This window comes from Solanum tuberosum, unplaced genomic scaffold (assembly GCF_000226075.1).
Source record: "Solanum tuberosum cultivar DM 1-3 516 R44 unplaced genomic scaffold, SolTub_3.0 scf00083, whole genome shotgun sequence".
Taxonomy (NCBI): domain Eukaryota; kingdom Viridiplantae; phylum Streptophyta; class Magnoliopsida; order Solanales; family Solanaceae; genus Solanum; species Solanum tuberosum.
The window spans coordinates 622,639-637,322 of NW_006239015.1; the positions used below are offsets into that span (position 1 = coordinate 622,639).

Here is a 14,684-nt window from a genome sequence, read left to right on the forward strand (position 1 = left end):
TGCATTATTGAAGATTGAACTAATCTGGTATGGATTATATTTTTTGAGTGCACACTAGAATAAAATAGCGATTGTGGTTTACATATTGATCTTGATTGGTGTGACCGACCCACAAAGCGACTATTTTGAAAAAACTAAAAGGCTAAGTGACTTTCGAATATATTATTGTCTCACTTTTAAAAAAATGACATAAATAAAATCATTATTTGAATTTTATTATCTGCTCCTAGATAATTTTTAGTCAGTATGTCACGAGTGACTTCTCGATGAACAAGTTGTGATTGTTCTTGTTGATATAGTTTCATGTTTTAAGCAATTTCGTATTCTAACGGCCCCGTCTTACCATTTCTTCTTCTCAATCATTCAACATATAATGTGAATTTAATGAGCTAAACTCTCTTCATATATTATTTTGGCAAGTTTACCACCAGACAAAGTCTTTAGTGGTCTTTCATTAAAAATAGAAAAAACTCCCTGGGATAAGTACAAGCAAGGGGTAGGCCTTACCTTACCAATCCTAATGAGTTAAACTTAAACTAAAGGAAAAAGGAAAAGTTTTATAAGGTAACTGTTCGCTCTATAATTGAAAATGAATTCGATACAATTCACCAGAATCTAATACAGTTTTTGCACATTTTTGTTAATTTATGGGCCTTTATATTTTATCAACAACTATTGGACAGGGCCTTGAATAGTTGGGCCTTTCGAAAAGAATTATTTTGTGGAAAGAAACGGACTTTGTCACCACTTATACAAAGCCCGTGTCTTTTGGGTTCCTGTTGGCTCGAAGTATACACTTCATATACTTTTGGATTTGATATGTATATATTGTGTATGCGTGTGTGTATATATATATATAGTATATGCATAATTAGTATAAAATATACATTATTTAAAAATTATATAGTGGGTACTAGTACATATTGGATTGTAATTTGCCATATTATTTTGTTAATGTTACTCATTACGAATTCACAAGACGAAATGAAACAACAACATTTTATTCGTTTTAGTCTTTCATTCGAATTCACACAAAAAAAATTACTTTGACATAAAATATTCCTTAATTAAAATGATTTCATTCTCAAAATTCGAAAATCAAATAATTTTATTCAAAAATAAAAAAAATACTAATACCTCTCATAATTCTAACCAGCTACCAGTCGACCACTTAATGATTAAACAACAACATGGGAGAGATTTTATCATGGGAAAAATTAGTCCTTTTGCCGATTTGGTTTTTAAGGTGGACCTAAAGGAAATTTTATTTATTAAAAAGGTTGTATTTTAGGTAGACATTAATCTAATATAACAAATAAAAAATTTGGTAAAAATTGATAATTTAATAGACACAAGTACCCCTATCCACTATAATATTCACGAAAATGCCCTTCTGCCCCAGAAACAGGGCAATGCCACCAAAATCTCAGTTCAGAACCTTCAGCTGAGAAAAACCAGAGAGATTGGATTCTTTTCATAATAATCTTCAATTGAATCAATGCTAAAATGAATACCCTTATCTCAAAAAGATTCTATCTTCAAATTTTCCCTCAAAATTTTCTCTTTCACTTTCCACAACTTTCCAAGAAAACCCCACATAACACTAATCCATTTCCAAGAAAATTTTCATATACTGCTAAGACTCTAACGTTATGCTCTGTTACAGCTTCTGAGTCATTATCTTGTGGTGGCTGGGATGACCCAAGTTTCATTGGTGATCCAATTAACCCTGGTGAGTCCAACCAGCTTCATAGTTTTCTTAATAAACTAGGAATTAATGATAAAAAGTTTGTCTTTGTGTACCTCTTGGGGTTTGTTTGTGCTTTGGCTATTTCAAGGGTGAAAGTTTCCTCAATCATAGCAATTCCTGGTTGTGTTATTGTTTTTGCACTTGGGTTTTCAATTGGGGTTTTTAATGGTGGTAAAATGAACTTAGATGGTAATAAGAGATTGCATCAAGACCAGATTTTTAAAGATTTTATTGAGAAACTAAGGGTTTTGGTGGATTTTCTTAGTGGGGTAGATGTGGAGATTGGTAATTTGAAGAAGGGTGTTGGGAAAGGTATTGAGTGTAATCAAATTACTGTGAATGATTTGCAAAGTTTCGAAAAGAGTCTGGAATCTATGAATTTTTCTGCTCTCAATGCTAGAAAGGTTATAGAAGGTTGTATTGAAAGTTTGTCAATTGAAGGCCAAGAAATAGGGGGGAAAATCAGTCAAAAATCGAGTAAGAAGAAGAAGGAGCCGGGTAAATATGGCTTCGACTTCTTTCAGATTGCTGCTGGTTTGTTTCAAACAAAGTCTGGTTCGAAGTCTAGTAAAATGAAAGATCATGGTGAGACTGAGTTGATGGACAGAAAGATGAATGGCTCTAAGCAAGGGAATATCTTGAGTTCTGCTACTAAAGAAAGACATTTGAATTTTGATATGGATCTAGACGGCCATAGTGGCACTTCAAGGCGCAGTTTCGATGATGATGCCATTAGACAAGACAGAGTGGGTGAGACATTTGGGAAGGCTAGCAGAATGAATGTAGTTTCTGATGGAAATTTCAATTTTTCCGAGATGGATAGTAACACTGTTAAATCAGTTTTCAACAGAGAAGAATATAGTTACCAGACAAGTAGAGTACAATTTAGGAGTAACCAACAGGTGTCTCATAGAATGAGTCATCCTAGTAAATTTGAATCTTGGGCTTCTGATGATGGTTTAGCTGATTCTATTGATTTTAGCATCAGTATGGAGCAAAGTAAAGCTGAAGCATCTTCGTTGCATGAAAAGGAGGTCGAGAATTTTGAAGGAGTAAGGAGCCATTTTGGTGGAAAAGAAAATGATGAAGACACCTACAGGCATTTTCTTGGAGAGGAGATGAGAAATCATGAAAAGGAACCCTCCATGGATAGAGATGAGGCCTCAAATGAATTTGAATTTGGTCACTCTCCATCTTCAGCAGGTTCCATTGATTTGCAATTTAATAAGTACCTTACTGAAGCTAATTTTCTTGTACAAGAAGCAAAGGACTGTTTAAGGAGGCAAGACGGTGACAAACATGCTGAGAACGCGTTTTACGAGTCTGCCATATTGCTCTCAAAAGCTATAGATATCCGGCCCATGAGTTTATTGGCTGTGGGACAGTTGGGAAATACTTACCTTCTTCATGGAGAACTTAAGTTAAGGATCAGCCGTGATTTGAGAGCTTTACTAACTGATGCTGTATCATTGAATAAACGGGCTAAAATACGTGATGCGCTAGATGATACGGTTCCAAGGGAAGACAAAATTACATCTTATCTTGTAAATGTATGTGAAGAGTGTGAAGAACTACTTGTTAAGGCAGGAAGACAGTATAGGTTTGCCTTGTCGATAGATGGGAATGATATGAGAGCCTTGTATAATTGGGGGATTGCTCTCTCGTTGCGTGGGCAGTTGATTGCAGACATTGGACCTGTAAGCATCTTTCTTGAGATTACTTGGTTTAATTTTCTTTTTTCTGATGGTTTGAACTGAAAATTGTGAAATCAGATTAATATCTCATATTATGAACTAATTTCAAATAGCATTGCTTATCAGTTCTCTGCTCTCACTAAAGCTACTAGATTGTTTGGAAACTTTTTCTACCCCTTTCATGGTCAATGTTGTTCTGCCAAATTCCAGGGTGCTGCACGTGATGCTGACAAAGTTTTCTTGGCTGCAATTGATAAGTTCGATGCAATGATCTCCAGAGGAAATGTATATGCACCTGATGGTATGAGAAATAACTATTCTTCTATGCTGTAAATTTAGTGTCTTTTATGTGTACTAATCCATGGTCGTCTTTCTTTTTTTGTCTTTATATTTAACAAGAGAAGTAGGAAGAAGTATTTTACCATAACTTGTGAGAATCCTGGTCTTATAACCATTCCAGCAATGACCATTGTTTAACTCTTCTTCCTCCTCTCTTTTGCGGTAGAGCTACAAGAAATCTATCAACAATAAAGGAGCTCGCCCTCCCACTTCTTTCGTCATAAGTTCCTAATGTTTTGATTATTAACTAATGAAAGGAGAAAGTTGGTGTCACCTCATGGCCAGCTGATTATGCCATTTGATGGATGGTCTTTTTGATATTCTCTTCCAGTCTCTTTCTGCTTTGTTAAAAGTTGAACTGGTAAAACTGATGTGTTATCTTTGGCGAACTTAAAGTTGGATAATAACAAATGAACTAGTAAGAGCGCGTGGAAAGCAAATATCAGCCCTTCTCTCCTCGCATATATGCTGCTCATTGTTTTTATAATAATAGTATTGAGTTGGTCATTGTATAGCTAGGCTTTAATGGATGAGTAGCATCAACATAATTAATATGGAGTTATTTCACAAAGAAGGAAAACAAATGAATTCTATGGATTACTTAAATGTGGGCTTACGACAAATTTTCTTCGTACAGCTCTTTTCAGATGGGCCACAGCATTGCAGCACAGATCTCGCCTACGGCCTAGAACAAGTAGAGAGAAGGTGAAGTTATTGCAGCAGGCTCAAAGGCTATACAAAGATGCCCTTCATATGGACTCCGATAACCTTCAAGCACAAAAGGCCTTGTCATCCTGTATATCTGAGCTCAAGTACTGGTATAGATAGTCATACAATAAAAATTTAGTTATCCTTCTTTTTCACCATTTGATAATATTAAGCCCTTGCATAAGCCAAGCTTACAGCCTACAGATTTATCAGTACCATGTGGTTGAATTAAGAAGCAGGGAGCTTACTGAATATAAATTTCTCATTCATCTGTCAAATAATAGACAAAATCAAAAATAAACTCGAGCTACATTTTCTTTGATTACTACAACAGTTTTAAGGTGTATTCTACATATTTTACTGGTTCCATTAGCAGCTGTATTTACACAGTTTTGTGGCGATTCTTCCGAATTCTGCATAATTGCTTTCACTTGCCTTTAATTTCAGTTTCCTTTACTATCGTAGCTAGTGGTATCACTACAGATTGATGTTTACGTATCGTTAAGGAATCCAATCAAATTGGGAACTTGTAAAGCACTTGCACCACAAGACTCATTGTTTCTAAGAATGTCACGTTTGATATTTATACGTTTCGATATAAATATATATACATTTTGTTACGGAATTCCTTGTGTAAAGCCAACAAACATGACACAAACAGACAGTCCTGAAAACATGTTTTTTGGTTGTCACTTGGTGATTTTTGTTATAAAAGCTGGCATTTCATCATCAAGCTGACATTAAACACTTGTATATCTTATTTTCCAGAACAGAATGTAACTGAAACTGGAATTATTTGGTGACTTGACATCATTCATAACATGCTAAAGCTGGTGATTTTTCCGTCTCTCTTTTGTCATTTAATTTTTTTTTATAGTGGCTCGGTTAACTCGTATACTAAAGGCCTATTTGGATCAACTTTTGACTTGTGACTTATAAGTCATAAGTTAAAAATCCTAACGTAAGTTTAAAACAAAGTGTTTAAAAACACTTTTTTTTTATCTTATTCAAACGATACAAAAGTGTTTTAAAACTATTTTGACTTAAAATACTTGAAATAAATCAATCCAAACAGGCTCTAAGACTTAACTGAATGCGAACAAATCAAAATGATTGTGTATTTCCAGAAAAGAAAAAAAACCCTGTTTTCCTACTCAGAGAGCAATTCATTAGTTTCTCATTTCTTGTAATAAAAATATCCGCAGGAAAACAATTGCGAGCTTCTGGATAATTGATGGAAAAATTATAGTCCACACAAAATTCAGATTCTTTCCTCTTTAATGTACATTCGCATCGAACAAAATGTCATTTGATTAATATACTGAGTGATTTTTTCCAAAAAAGAATAAGAAATATTTGTCACTTATTCTTAAAATAGATTTTCATCTTTACTTGTCACTTTTAACCTATAAAAAAACAATTATATTTTCACCCTCATCATTAAATATTTATTTTCTAAATTATTTTTCAAAACCTAACACTAACATCATTTAATAGAAATAATTTGGCAAAATACTTATATCAATAATTATTTTCTTAATGAATATGCCAAGTGACGAGTAAAGATGAACCAATGAAGTAGTTCAAACAAAATGTTTTCCAATCACCACCAATAAGTCTTCAGTTCATTTAAGCAAAATTTATGCAAACACAGTCCCATTTTTCAAAGAAAAAAAAAACACAATAAATATGACATTTTAAAAAAATTTAACACAATATATATGGCATTTAATTGTGTATTATTGCTTTGATGTATTCTCCTTTTCTGGTTTACGCTTCGCATTAGCGATACTCCTGAAAACTTCCAGAATTCCTTTAAATGTTACAACTCCGATCAAATTATGATCTGCATCCATCACCCAAATGGAATTAGCACGATGTGCTAAAGCTTGGATCATCACAGCCACCAATGAACTCCATGGATAACAAGTAATTGCCTCAGATCTTCTTGCTGAAGAATATCGTCCTAGCACAGTAACTTTGTTTGAGCCTGATTCATCATCTGATGAACAGCTCGAAGCAGAAGATGATGATGAAGAAAGTGAAAACTCTTCATCTATTAGTTCCACCATTGCCCCAAGTTTCTTTTCTTGTAACCTCATCTTGACCAACTCGATCAAGTCCTCTGGAGGACCACCGTAGTCGATGTAAGTCATGAGATCACCAGCTGAAAGTGTCGCGATTGCTGCTGCAACGGTCTCATCACAGTAGGCTAGAGTGAAGGGAGAGATTTCACCAATCAATCGGTTGTCTTCATCAACAACAGCAACTGAGCTCTGCTCAATATACGCCCGAATTATGGCATCCAAAGAAGAAATTGCAGGATCATGATAACTAACAGTCATCATATCGTGATTTATGATGTTGAGTGATTCAATTGAAAAAGTAGGCATAGGAGAGAAGACTCCAATGGAGTTCAGAAGGAACCGGACAATGTCTTCCTGCGTTAGCCAGCAGTATTCAACTCCGTTATGATTTGTGGGAGTCAAAAATGATGCTTTACTCAAAAGTTTTTTCCTCGAAGGGGTGCTCTTGTAGTTTTGAATTGGTATAACCAGATTCTGTGCACCTTCAAGAATGTAATCTATTGCTTCCAACAAGCTGAACAACAAAAGATAAAGACACATGAGAAGCCTGCCAATAATCAATCTTCAAATAGATCATATGAAGAATGCTTTAACACCCAAGATTATTCAAATCACATCAATACATCTCACTTTGATCTCATCTATCATAATTTGTTGTGTTCACCATTTTGACCCATAAGTCAATAACAGGTACCAGCAAACACAAAATAAATGAGATTCCGTCAATGATCTTCCTATTTTCACGAAACTATGACTCAATCTCAAACCAATTGAGGGTAGCCAAATAGCCAATATTATCAAGAACAAAATTAACCATAATAAATGTCTAGCAAAACATCTATTGAATGAACTCCACATACATGTCAAGTCTCAAAAGAATGGTTCGTTCTCATTTCTCAATGTGCCAAAAGGTTGTGGTACATAAACGAGAAAGTTTAATCAAGAAAGGGCAAAAAGGGAGCATCAAACCTTAGATCTATAATTAGAATAAATGAAATCAGAATATACGAAGTTAACTGATGAAAAAAAATTTGGGATTTTGAGTCTTCTTTTTCTTTTCAGCACATTCTTTAGCAGTATCCCCACACATTATCTTAAAAGTACTAATTCATTCTAAAAAGAATAATTCCAAAACAAAATAGAAATGAGCTAAGAGAAGAATTGAAGCTTCGAAGAAAATGTAATTGCAAAACGAACAACCTCAATATAATTTCTAATCACCATTTACCAGGCAAGAAAAGGAATTAAAATCATATCTAATTGAATCTGGATTCAAAATGAAGAAAAAAATCTTCGTAATTACCTAGAATTTGGATCCAAATGTCTGACAATGGAATTCCCTTTAGGCAAAATCTGTTCCACAGGAGTTTGAAGAGCCTTAGAAGGATCAGCCAAATTCTCTTCCTTACAGAGGAAGCAAATCACATCGACCATACAGATCTTACCAATACAGCGGCACACAGAATCTCCTCCACCTCCTTCTTCTACAACCTTCCTTATATGGTCACAGCTCCAAACGCTTACATGAGTCTCGCCGGATTTTTTCAACAATGTCAACGCCTCCGATACGGTGGCTTCGGCTGGAATAGGCTTTAAAGCCGGCTTACCAAGACACAGGTCAGATACCTCCCGATTCAGAAAACTTACTGCCATGCAAATGCGAATATTCGACGGAATTTGAAAAGAGTACTAATAAAAAAGAGAAGGAGATCCGCCGGAGAATTCTTTTACAGGAAAATAGGACGGAAGACTTGGTGGGTGCTGGGTTAGAAATGTGAATTCTAGGCTGAATATTAGGAAGAAATTGATGTATTTATAGGTGGTGACTACTGGCGATAACCTATGAGAGGTGACATTCCATTTATTTATTTTTTCTCAAAATAAAGATGTTCTTTCCACTTCAATTTGTTTGATATACTTTTATTTTTATTTTGTTTTATAAAATAGTGAATCTTTCACTTTCAACTTTTCACTTAATATATATTTAAAATTATAAACTTAATGAATATTTAAAAATACACAATTTTACTTAAAGAGATTAAATAAATTAAAACTAAGTAATAACTTTTTGCTTTTAGCATGTTGTAGGTCCGTAAGTAACGAGAAAGAGAAGGAAGGTTCTAGTGAGATTGAAATTTGAAATTGATATGTCGAATTTAATGTAACATTTTATCTTGTTTTGTTTTATCTTGTCAAATCAAACTTACTTTAAATTAAAAATTACCGTAGCATTGTCGTTTGGTTCGACTTTGTATGGTGTTAGCTTTTTTTTAAAAAACAAATCAAAACAATTTATTTAAGTGTCAAGCGAATAGTGTTTGAAGTCCTAATTAGTTTAATTAAGTCGAACAAATTAAAACAGGTAGAATATTTCTTTTGGAGATATGTGTGGACTAGTTATTAAGTAGAAATGGTCCCTTTTTAGAACTGGGATCAATCTCAATTCAAATCAGGCAACAACTTATATAATATTAACTATTAATTCAATTTATTTACGTAATAGTTTTGACTTGAACTCTATCTATATAAAAATTAAATTTCAGGCATAGTAATTAAAATTACTAGTTAGTTTGGCGATATTCAAAACCTATCAAATTTAAGTTCTCAGACCGCTTATAATATTTTATAGTACGTTTTATTCTTATATATAGGTTTCTCATTTGGTAAATATCTCATATATAAAATTATTTATAAAAGTTATTTACAAAATTGTGACCAACTAATCGTTGGGGCCTGGGGGTAGATATACTTTCTAAAACAAAGATAGTGTGGGCCCTGCGAATCTAAAGTGATTAATGGTTTTGATTAAGATGTTTAACTATTTTCATGGGCAAACTGAAATCACACTAATTAAGTTAGATCTTAATTTTAGCATATTTAGCATAACGTAAGATGCGTGTATATAGCTAATCTGAAAATTATGAACCGAAAATAGTAGGTTAAAACAGCAATTAAAGGGTAGAAACTGAAACATAGTTTTTAAATTAATTGCAGATATTTATTGTCTCAAACTACCAGTGCAATTAAAAATTTAAATCTGTATTAATGGTGGGTAAGAGTGGTGTCCCGTTAATGTAATTAGGAGTAGTTTGGTGGTAGGTATAATAATTTTAGGATAAACTGTAGGATTATTTTATCTCATGTTTAGTTGGAGATATTAGGTAATTCTTGAATTATTTATCCCATCATATTTTTCATAGTGATGGATACATGAGTGGAATAACTTATCTTGAGATACCAACATGGATTGTGGTGTAGTGTTGAGACTGTTTTATCCTTAACCAGAGATCCCGGGTTTGAATCCTGAGTATAAAGAAAATCTTATCGGAAGCGCTAACCCTGAATGGACTCTGCAATGCGCGGTTCGAATTTTATCGGGGTTCCAATACGGACTCTGAACACCAAGTGGAATAACAAAAAAAATAAATTATCCCGAGATAACTTATTTCCAACCAAACAACCCCTTAGAATTATTGGAGAGTTAAATAGAATTACGCCACAAATTTATGATATCGTTAAGTTAAAGATGTGATAAGTTATTCGACGCTATTAATTAAATACTAAGTTAAGTTTAATTAACTGGAAATTTATAATGTTCGTATAAGATGAACATAATTAATTAATTCGATTGGATAGCTCGTAATTTCTTTGAATATTGAAGAAAAATGGGTCTAAATGGACCAAAACATGTTCAGGTTGAGACGTAATTTTTATGATTTTTGTTATTATATTTTTAATACTAATAAAAAATATTTGGAAATGACTTTCGTGTACTCATGAAATAAAAAAATTAAAAAAGAAATAGTGTACTCATGAAATAAGAAAAGAAAGAAGCAAAGATTAGCTTTAATTTGTATCCGCAATTTCGCACCAGATAATTCGTTCAGTTTCATAGTCTTTTACGTTTAAATTTGTTTGCATGATTTTTATTTTAGAATCGAATTTTTAAGAAGTTTCTTTTTTAATTATTAATTTTAACTTAAAAATATGTACAATATATGAAAATATTATTCAATTTTGTATCTTAAAGGTGTTATATAAAATGATTTTTCAAATAAATCTTTTTTAAATAAATGAAAAAGTAAAATAAGACAAATAAATTGAAATAACTGAATTATTGTGATGTATAATATGAGTAATGATTAGGAGTGTTAAAAGAATATGAAAAACTAATCAAACTGATCGAACCTAGCCGAATCGAATCAATTTATGTCAATTTTTCAATAAAATCGCAGACTTTTCTTTAAGTGTAGAACCACTCCGAACAATTGGGATGGTCTTTTTAATTTATGAAAAATTGAAAAATTCTCACATGTATGTAATATTTTTATATATCAACAATATGTTAAAATTAATATATAGCATATTTTATAAGTAACATTTTTCTATAAATATAACCTAGTAACTAGGCCTTTGTTGACTGGATGACTTTAGGTCTTTACTCTTTAATTAGCCTTTAATTAATTAGGTTTAAAATTAAAAGATATTATAATAGATTCTCTGTCAAACAATACATCAAAACCATGCAAACACTCCTATTAAATGTTTAAGATCAAATAATACAGCAACAAGATTTTACATTCTTGACTTCTTAATGAAGAATTGAAGTACTTCTTCAAGAACATATTTGCGAAAGAAATATTTTAATAATACTATATTTTGAGGTGATATTCTAAAAGTAAAAATAATAAAATTAACCGAATCATATTGATAAAAAAAATCGATATAATCGAAATGATTTCAAAAAATTAATTTAATTATATATTATAAAATATTCAAACTAAGATGATATAATTTTTTAAAAATAACTAAACAAATCGTTACATCCCAACAGTCCAACTAATGATGATATATGTAAAGCCTTTTGCAGATATTATTTGTAACAAAGGCCATGTGCATTCACCAAATAGAAACAAAATAAAGTCATATATGGGGCCTATATATGTGCTGTATTATTATTATTATTATTGTCAAAATGGTGCATTCACCAAACAGAAACAAAATAGAGTCATTAATAATTAGTCATATATGGGGCCTATTTATGTGCTGTATTATTATTATTATTATTGTCAAAATGATGATACGGTCAAGTACTAAAAATGCCATCAACTTGTATCTAAAGTTCCTCTCCCACACGTCCTTATAATAACATACAAAATATACTAATCAGAAGAACTCTCTAGATACCCAATAATGCATTTTAGAAAAGATAAAGGAACTTCGATGATTATCTCGTAATTTTAGAATAAAAGATCTTATTACTTATTTATTTATTTATATATATTTATATTTTAACACGATCACTTGATTGAATCTGTGGGAATTGAAATGAAGTTAATAGATATTTCAATTTAAACTAACAATAAAGTATAAACGATTTATTAAAAGTTTCTATAGGAAATAATTTACCATTGATTACCAATCAAGGTACTTATTTAAAAGAAGATATATTTAATAGAAAATTGGAGATTAAGGTCTAACTAAACATTGGAGACAAGAAAAGCACTAATCATGTTTAAGTTAGAATTGTGACCTTTAAATTTTAATTAAAATCCTGAATGATAAGTTTAAATGTTTAAAGAATTGAACTACGGCACAAAAATTAAAGTCTTTGAACTTTTAAGTTGCTCCTTTTATTGAATTTTCCTATTATACAAATGAATTTTGTTTTTGCTAATCCACATTAATACAACTTTTTGTTCAACTTGGCAAATGAAATTCAACGAGGCATTTAATTTTAGAATAATATAACTAAACAATAAACATAATAGACAGGAAGAATGCATCAAAGTTTTGAAAATTCTTCTATGTGCCAAAAGTTACAACTTTGCTTACATGAACTGTGATAGTATTTAAAACAGTAATATTTAATTAAACTATTTGCAATTATTAAAAGAATAAACATAAAATTTCTGACTCCATCACAATTTTAATCGCGTAATACTTATCAATAAGACAAAATCTTTGTCTATATTCTTTTGTCGTAGCTAAGAAGAGAGAATTAAATGGACAAATTGATAGCAGACTAGTGCACTTTATAATCTTCCAAATGTGTGGAGCAAAAAAAATACGAACAAGTAACAATTTCCATTGAGTAGGAACTTTGTCCATTTAATTCTATAGGGTATAGCAAGTTGGCCTTTTAATGATAGAATTTTATTGTTAGGAGTCGTTTGATCTGAGATATAAGATATAATAATTTTAGGATAGAATGTATTATTATTTTATTCTGTATTTGGTTGGAGGTATTAGATAGTCTTGAGACTGTTTATCCTGCTAGTTATACCATAGTGATAGAATAAATTATTCTATATATATATATATATAGTGAAATAACTTATTTCGAAATAATTAATCTCATAATAATAACTTATTTTCAACCAAACCATCCGTAAGAATCTTAGATCTCATTTTTAGTGGATGAAGATAAATATTCAATTTGTGGAATTTCTCAAGAACAAGACAAAATTGATTTAATTAATTATTACGACTTTAGAACAGAACTAAAGAATATTTTAGAATATGCCGCACATCTATATATACGTAATTTTATACTTAAAAGCTCCTGAACTTTAGGCTAAGTGCCTGTATGACCAAAAAAATATATTAAAGAAAAATGAGAAAGTATTTTTGTTTTTAAAAAAATTCTCAGATCAATAACTACTTTTAAATAAAGTAATTTGTGTATGGTTAATTTTTGTTAAAAACTACTTTTGAGTATTAGATTAACAAAAAGAGTATAAAATTACAGAGTATTTTTTTGTTAACCTCATTAGTCATAAATTGTATCTTTCGAATTTTTGAAAACGATCTGACATTCTTTTTATTTATTATTTTTGTTAATTTCCCAAACATATCTAATTATAGAAACAAAAGGAGAGAGTGACCCCAATGTTACTTCTTTAAACAAATTGTATTTTTTTAATTTTTGGGAACTATAGAAAAAAAATTATTTATTGCCGTGTCCTTTTATTTCTTTTCTTCTTGTTGTGGTTTTGTCATTCATGTGTCAACTTAGGTATAAATAAATGAATAGAAATGAGCTAATAAATGGAGAATGAGACTTGACACACAAATTCTTCCATACACTTAAACTAACCAATCACAAAACAATTTCTTCCCAAAATTTCACGTCATCACAATTTTAGAGTAATACATTTACGCATTACTTGAACCGAAGGTCTATTAGAACAACATCTCTATCTTCACAAGGTAGGAATAAAATTGCTTATACATCACCCTGCTGACTTAATAATTTTTATTGTTAGTTGTATCATACATATATGTAAATTGAAAAACAATAGAAAGTTTTATTAATATATAATGTAATCATCAATAGCCAACTGTTTTGTTCGTGCTGGATTTTATAATTTTAGATTTTTATTATACATTATATTAAAAAGGGAAAAGGGAAATAAATAAAACTGAAAAAAGGAGGTCCTACCGGGAGTCGAACCCAGGTCGCTGGATTCAAAGTCCAGAGTGCTAACCACTACACCATAGAACCATTAAGCTATTACACTTTGTTGTTTCCTAATTTGGAAAATATGTAAATGAAATGTGTATGATGGAAGTTGTTTTTATCGAAAATATCTTTAAACTTGGCGTGAATTTTGCTCCCCGAACTTGTGTGAGTTTTAAAAACATCTCTTTATTTGCAACATGAGTAAAATACACCCCTAAATTTTCGCCAAATTTAGGAGTGTTTTCAACACTTCTCTCAACTTTTTATTAAGAGTCTCATGCTCCTATAAGAGTTTGAGACCATCTGCTATGTTATGTTACAGCTCGGAGGTGTATATAAGTTTAGTTAGTCAAGTAAAGAGTTTTTTTAAGGATGTCAATCATTCGAGGATGAAACTAATATTTGCATCAAATTCAGGAGTGCTTTCAATATTTTTCTCTTCTATGATTATACACCATGCATTTCTAATTCCTATAGACTACAATTCCTACGTTATCAGTCCATGTATGTATATTCTTATCCGTATCAGATATTTAATCGAATTACTTTGATTTATCACAAGTAATTTTAGTCTCTTTAAACGTATCTCATTGAATGATGACATGTTACTTAAGGGCTTCCAAGTTTTACACTATACCCAT

The 14,684-nt window shown here is 31.3% G+C and overlaps 2 protein-coding genes and 1 non-coding gene across 3 annotated transcripts; 1 reads left to right on the forward strand and 2 right to left on the reverse strand.

Annotated features, from left to right (window-relative positions):
- The first annotated feature begins 1,386 nt into the window (after positions 1-1,386).
- LOC102598819 (uncharacterized) lies at positions 1,387-4,910 on the forward strand. Its single transcript, XM_006346999.2, has 3 exons — positions 1,387-3,447; positions 3,655-3,745; positions 4,421-4,910. The coding sequence occupies exons 1-3, from the start codon at positions 1,507-1,509 to the stop codon at positions 4,609-4,611; spliced, it is 2,223 nt and encodes a 740-aa protein (XP_006347061.1). The 5' UTR covers positions 1,387-1,506; the 3' UTR covers positions 4,612-4,910.
- Positions 4,911-6,065: 1,155 nt separating this feature from the next.
- LOC102599147 (CBS domain-containing protein CBSX5-like) lies at positions 6,066-8,377 on the reverse strand. The gene is made up of 2 exons (XM_006347000.2): positions 7,882-8,377; positions 6,066-7,092 (listed from the first exon to the last, which is right to left on the reverse strand). Exons 1-2 carry the CDS (start codon positions 8,229-8,231, stop codon positions 6,231-6,233), a joined length of 1,212 nt encoding a protein of 403 aa, XP_006347062.1. The 5' UTR covers positions 8,232-8,377; the 3' UTR covers positions 6,066-6,230.
- Positions 8,378-14,013: 5,636 nt separating this feature from the next.
- TRNAQ-UUG (transfer RNA glutamine (anticodon UUG)) lies at positions 14,014-14,085 on the reverse strand. The gene has a single exon. It is a non-coding gene; the product is annotated as a tRNA-Gln (tRNA).
- Positions 14,086-14,684: the final 599 nt, after the last annotated feature.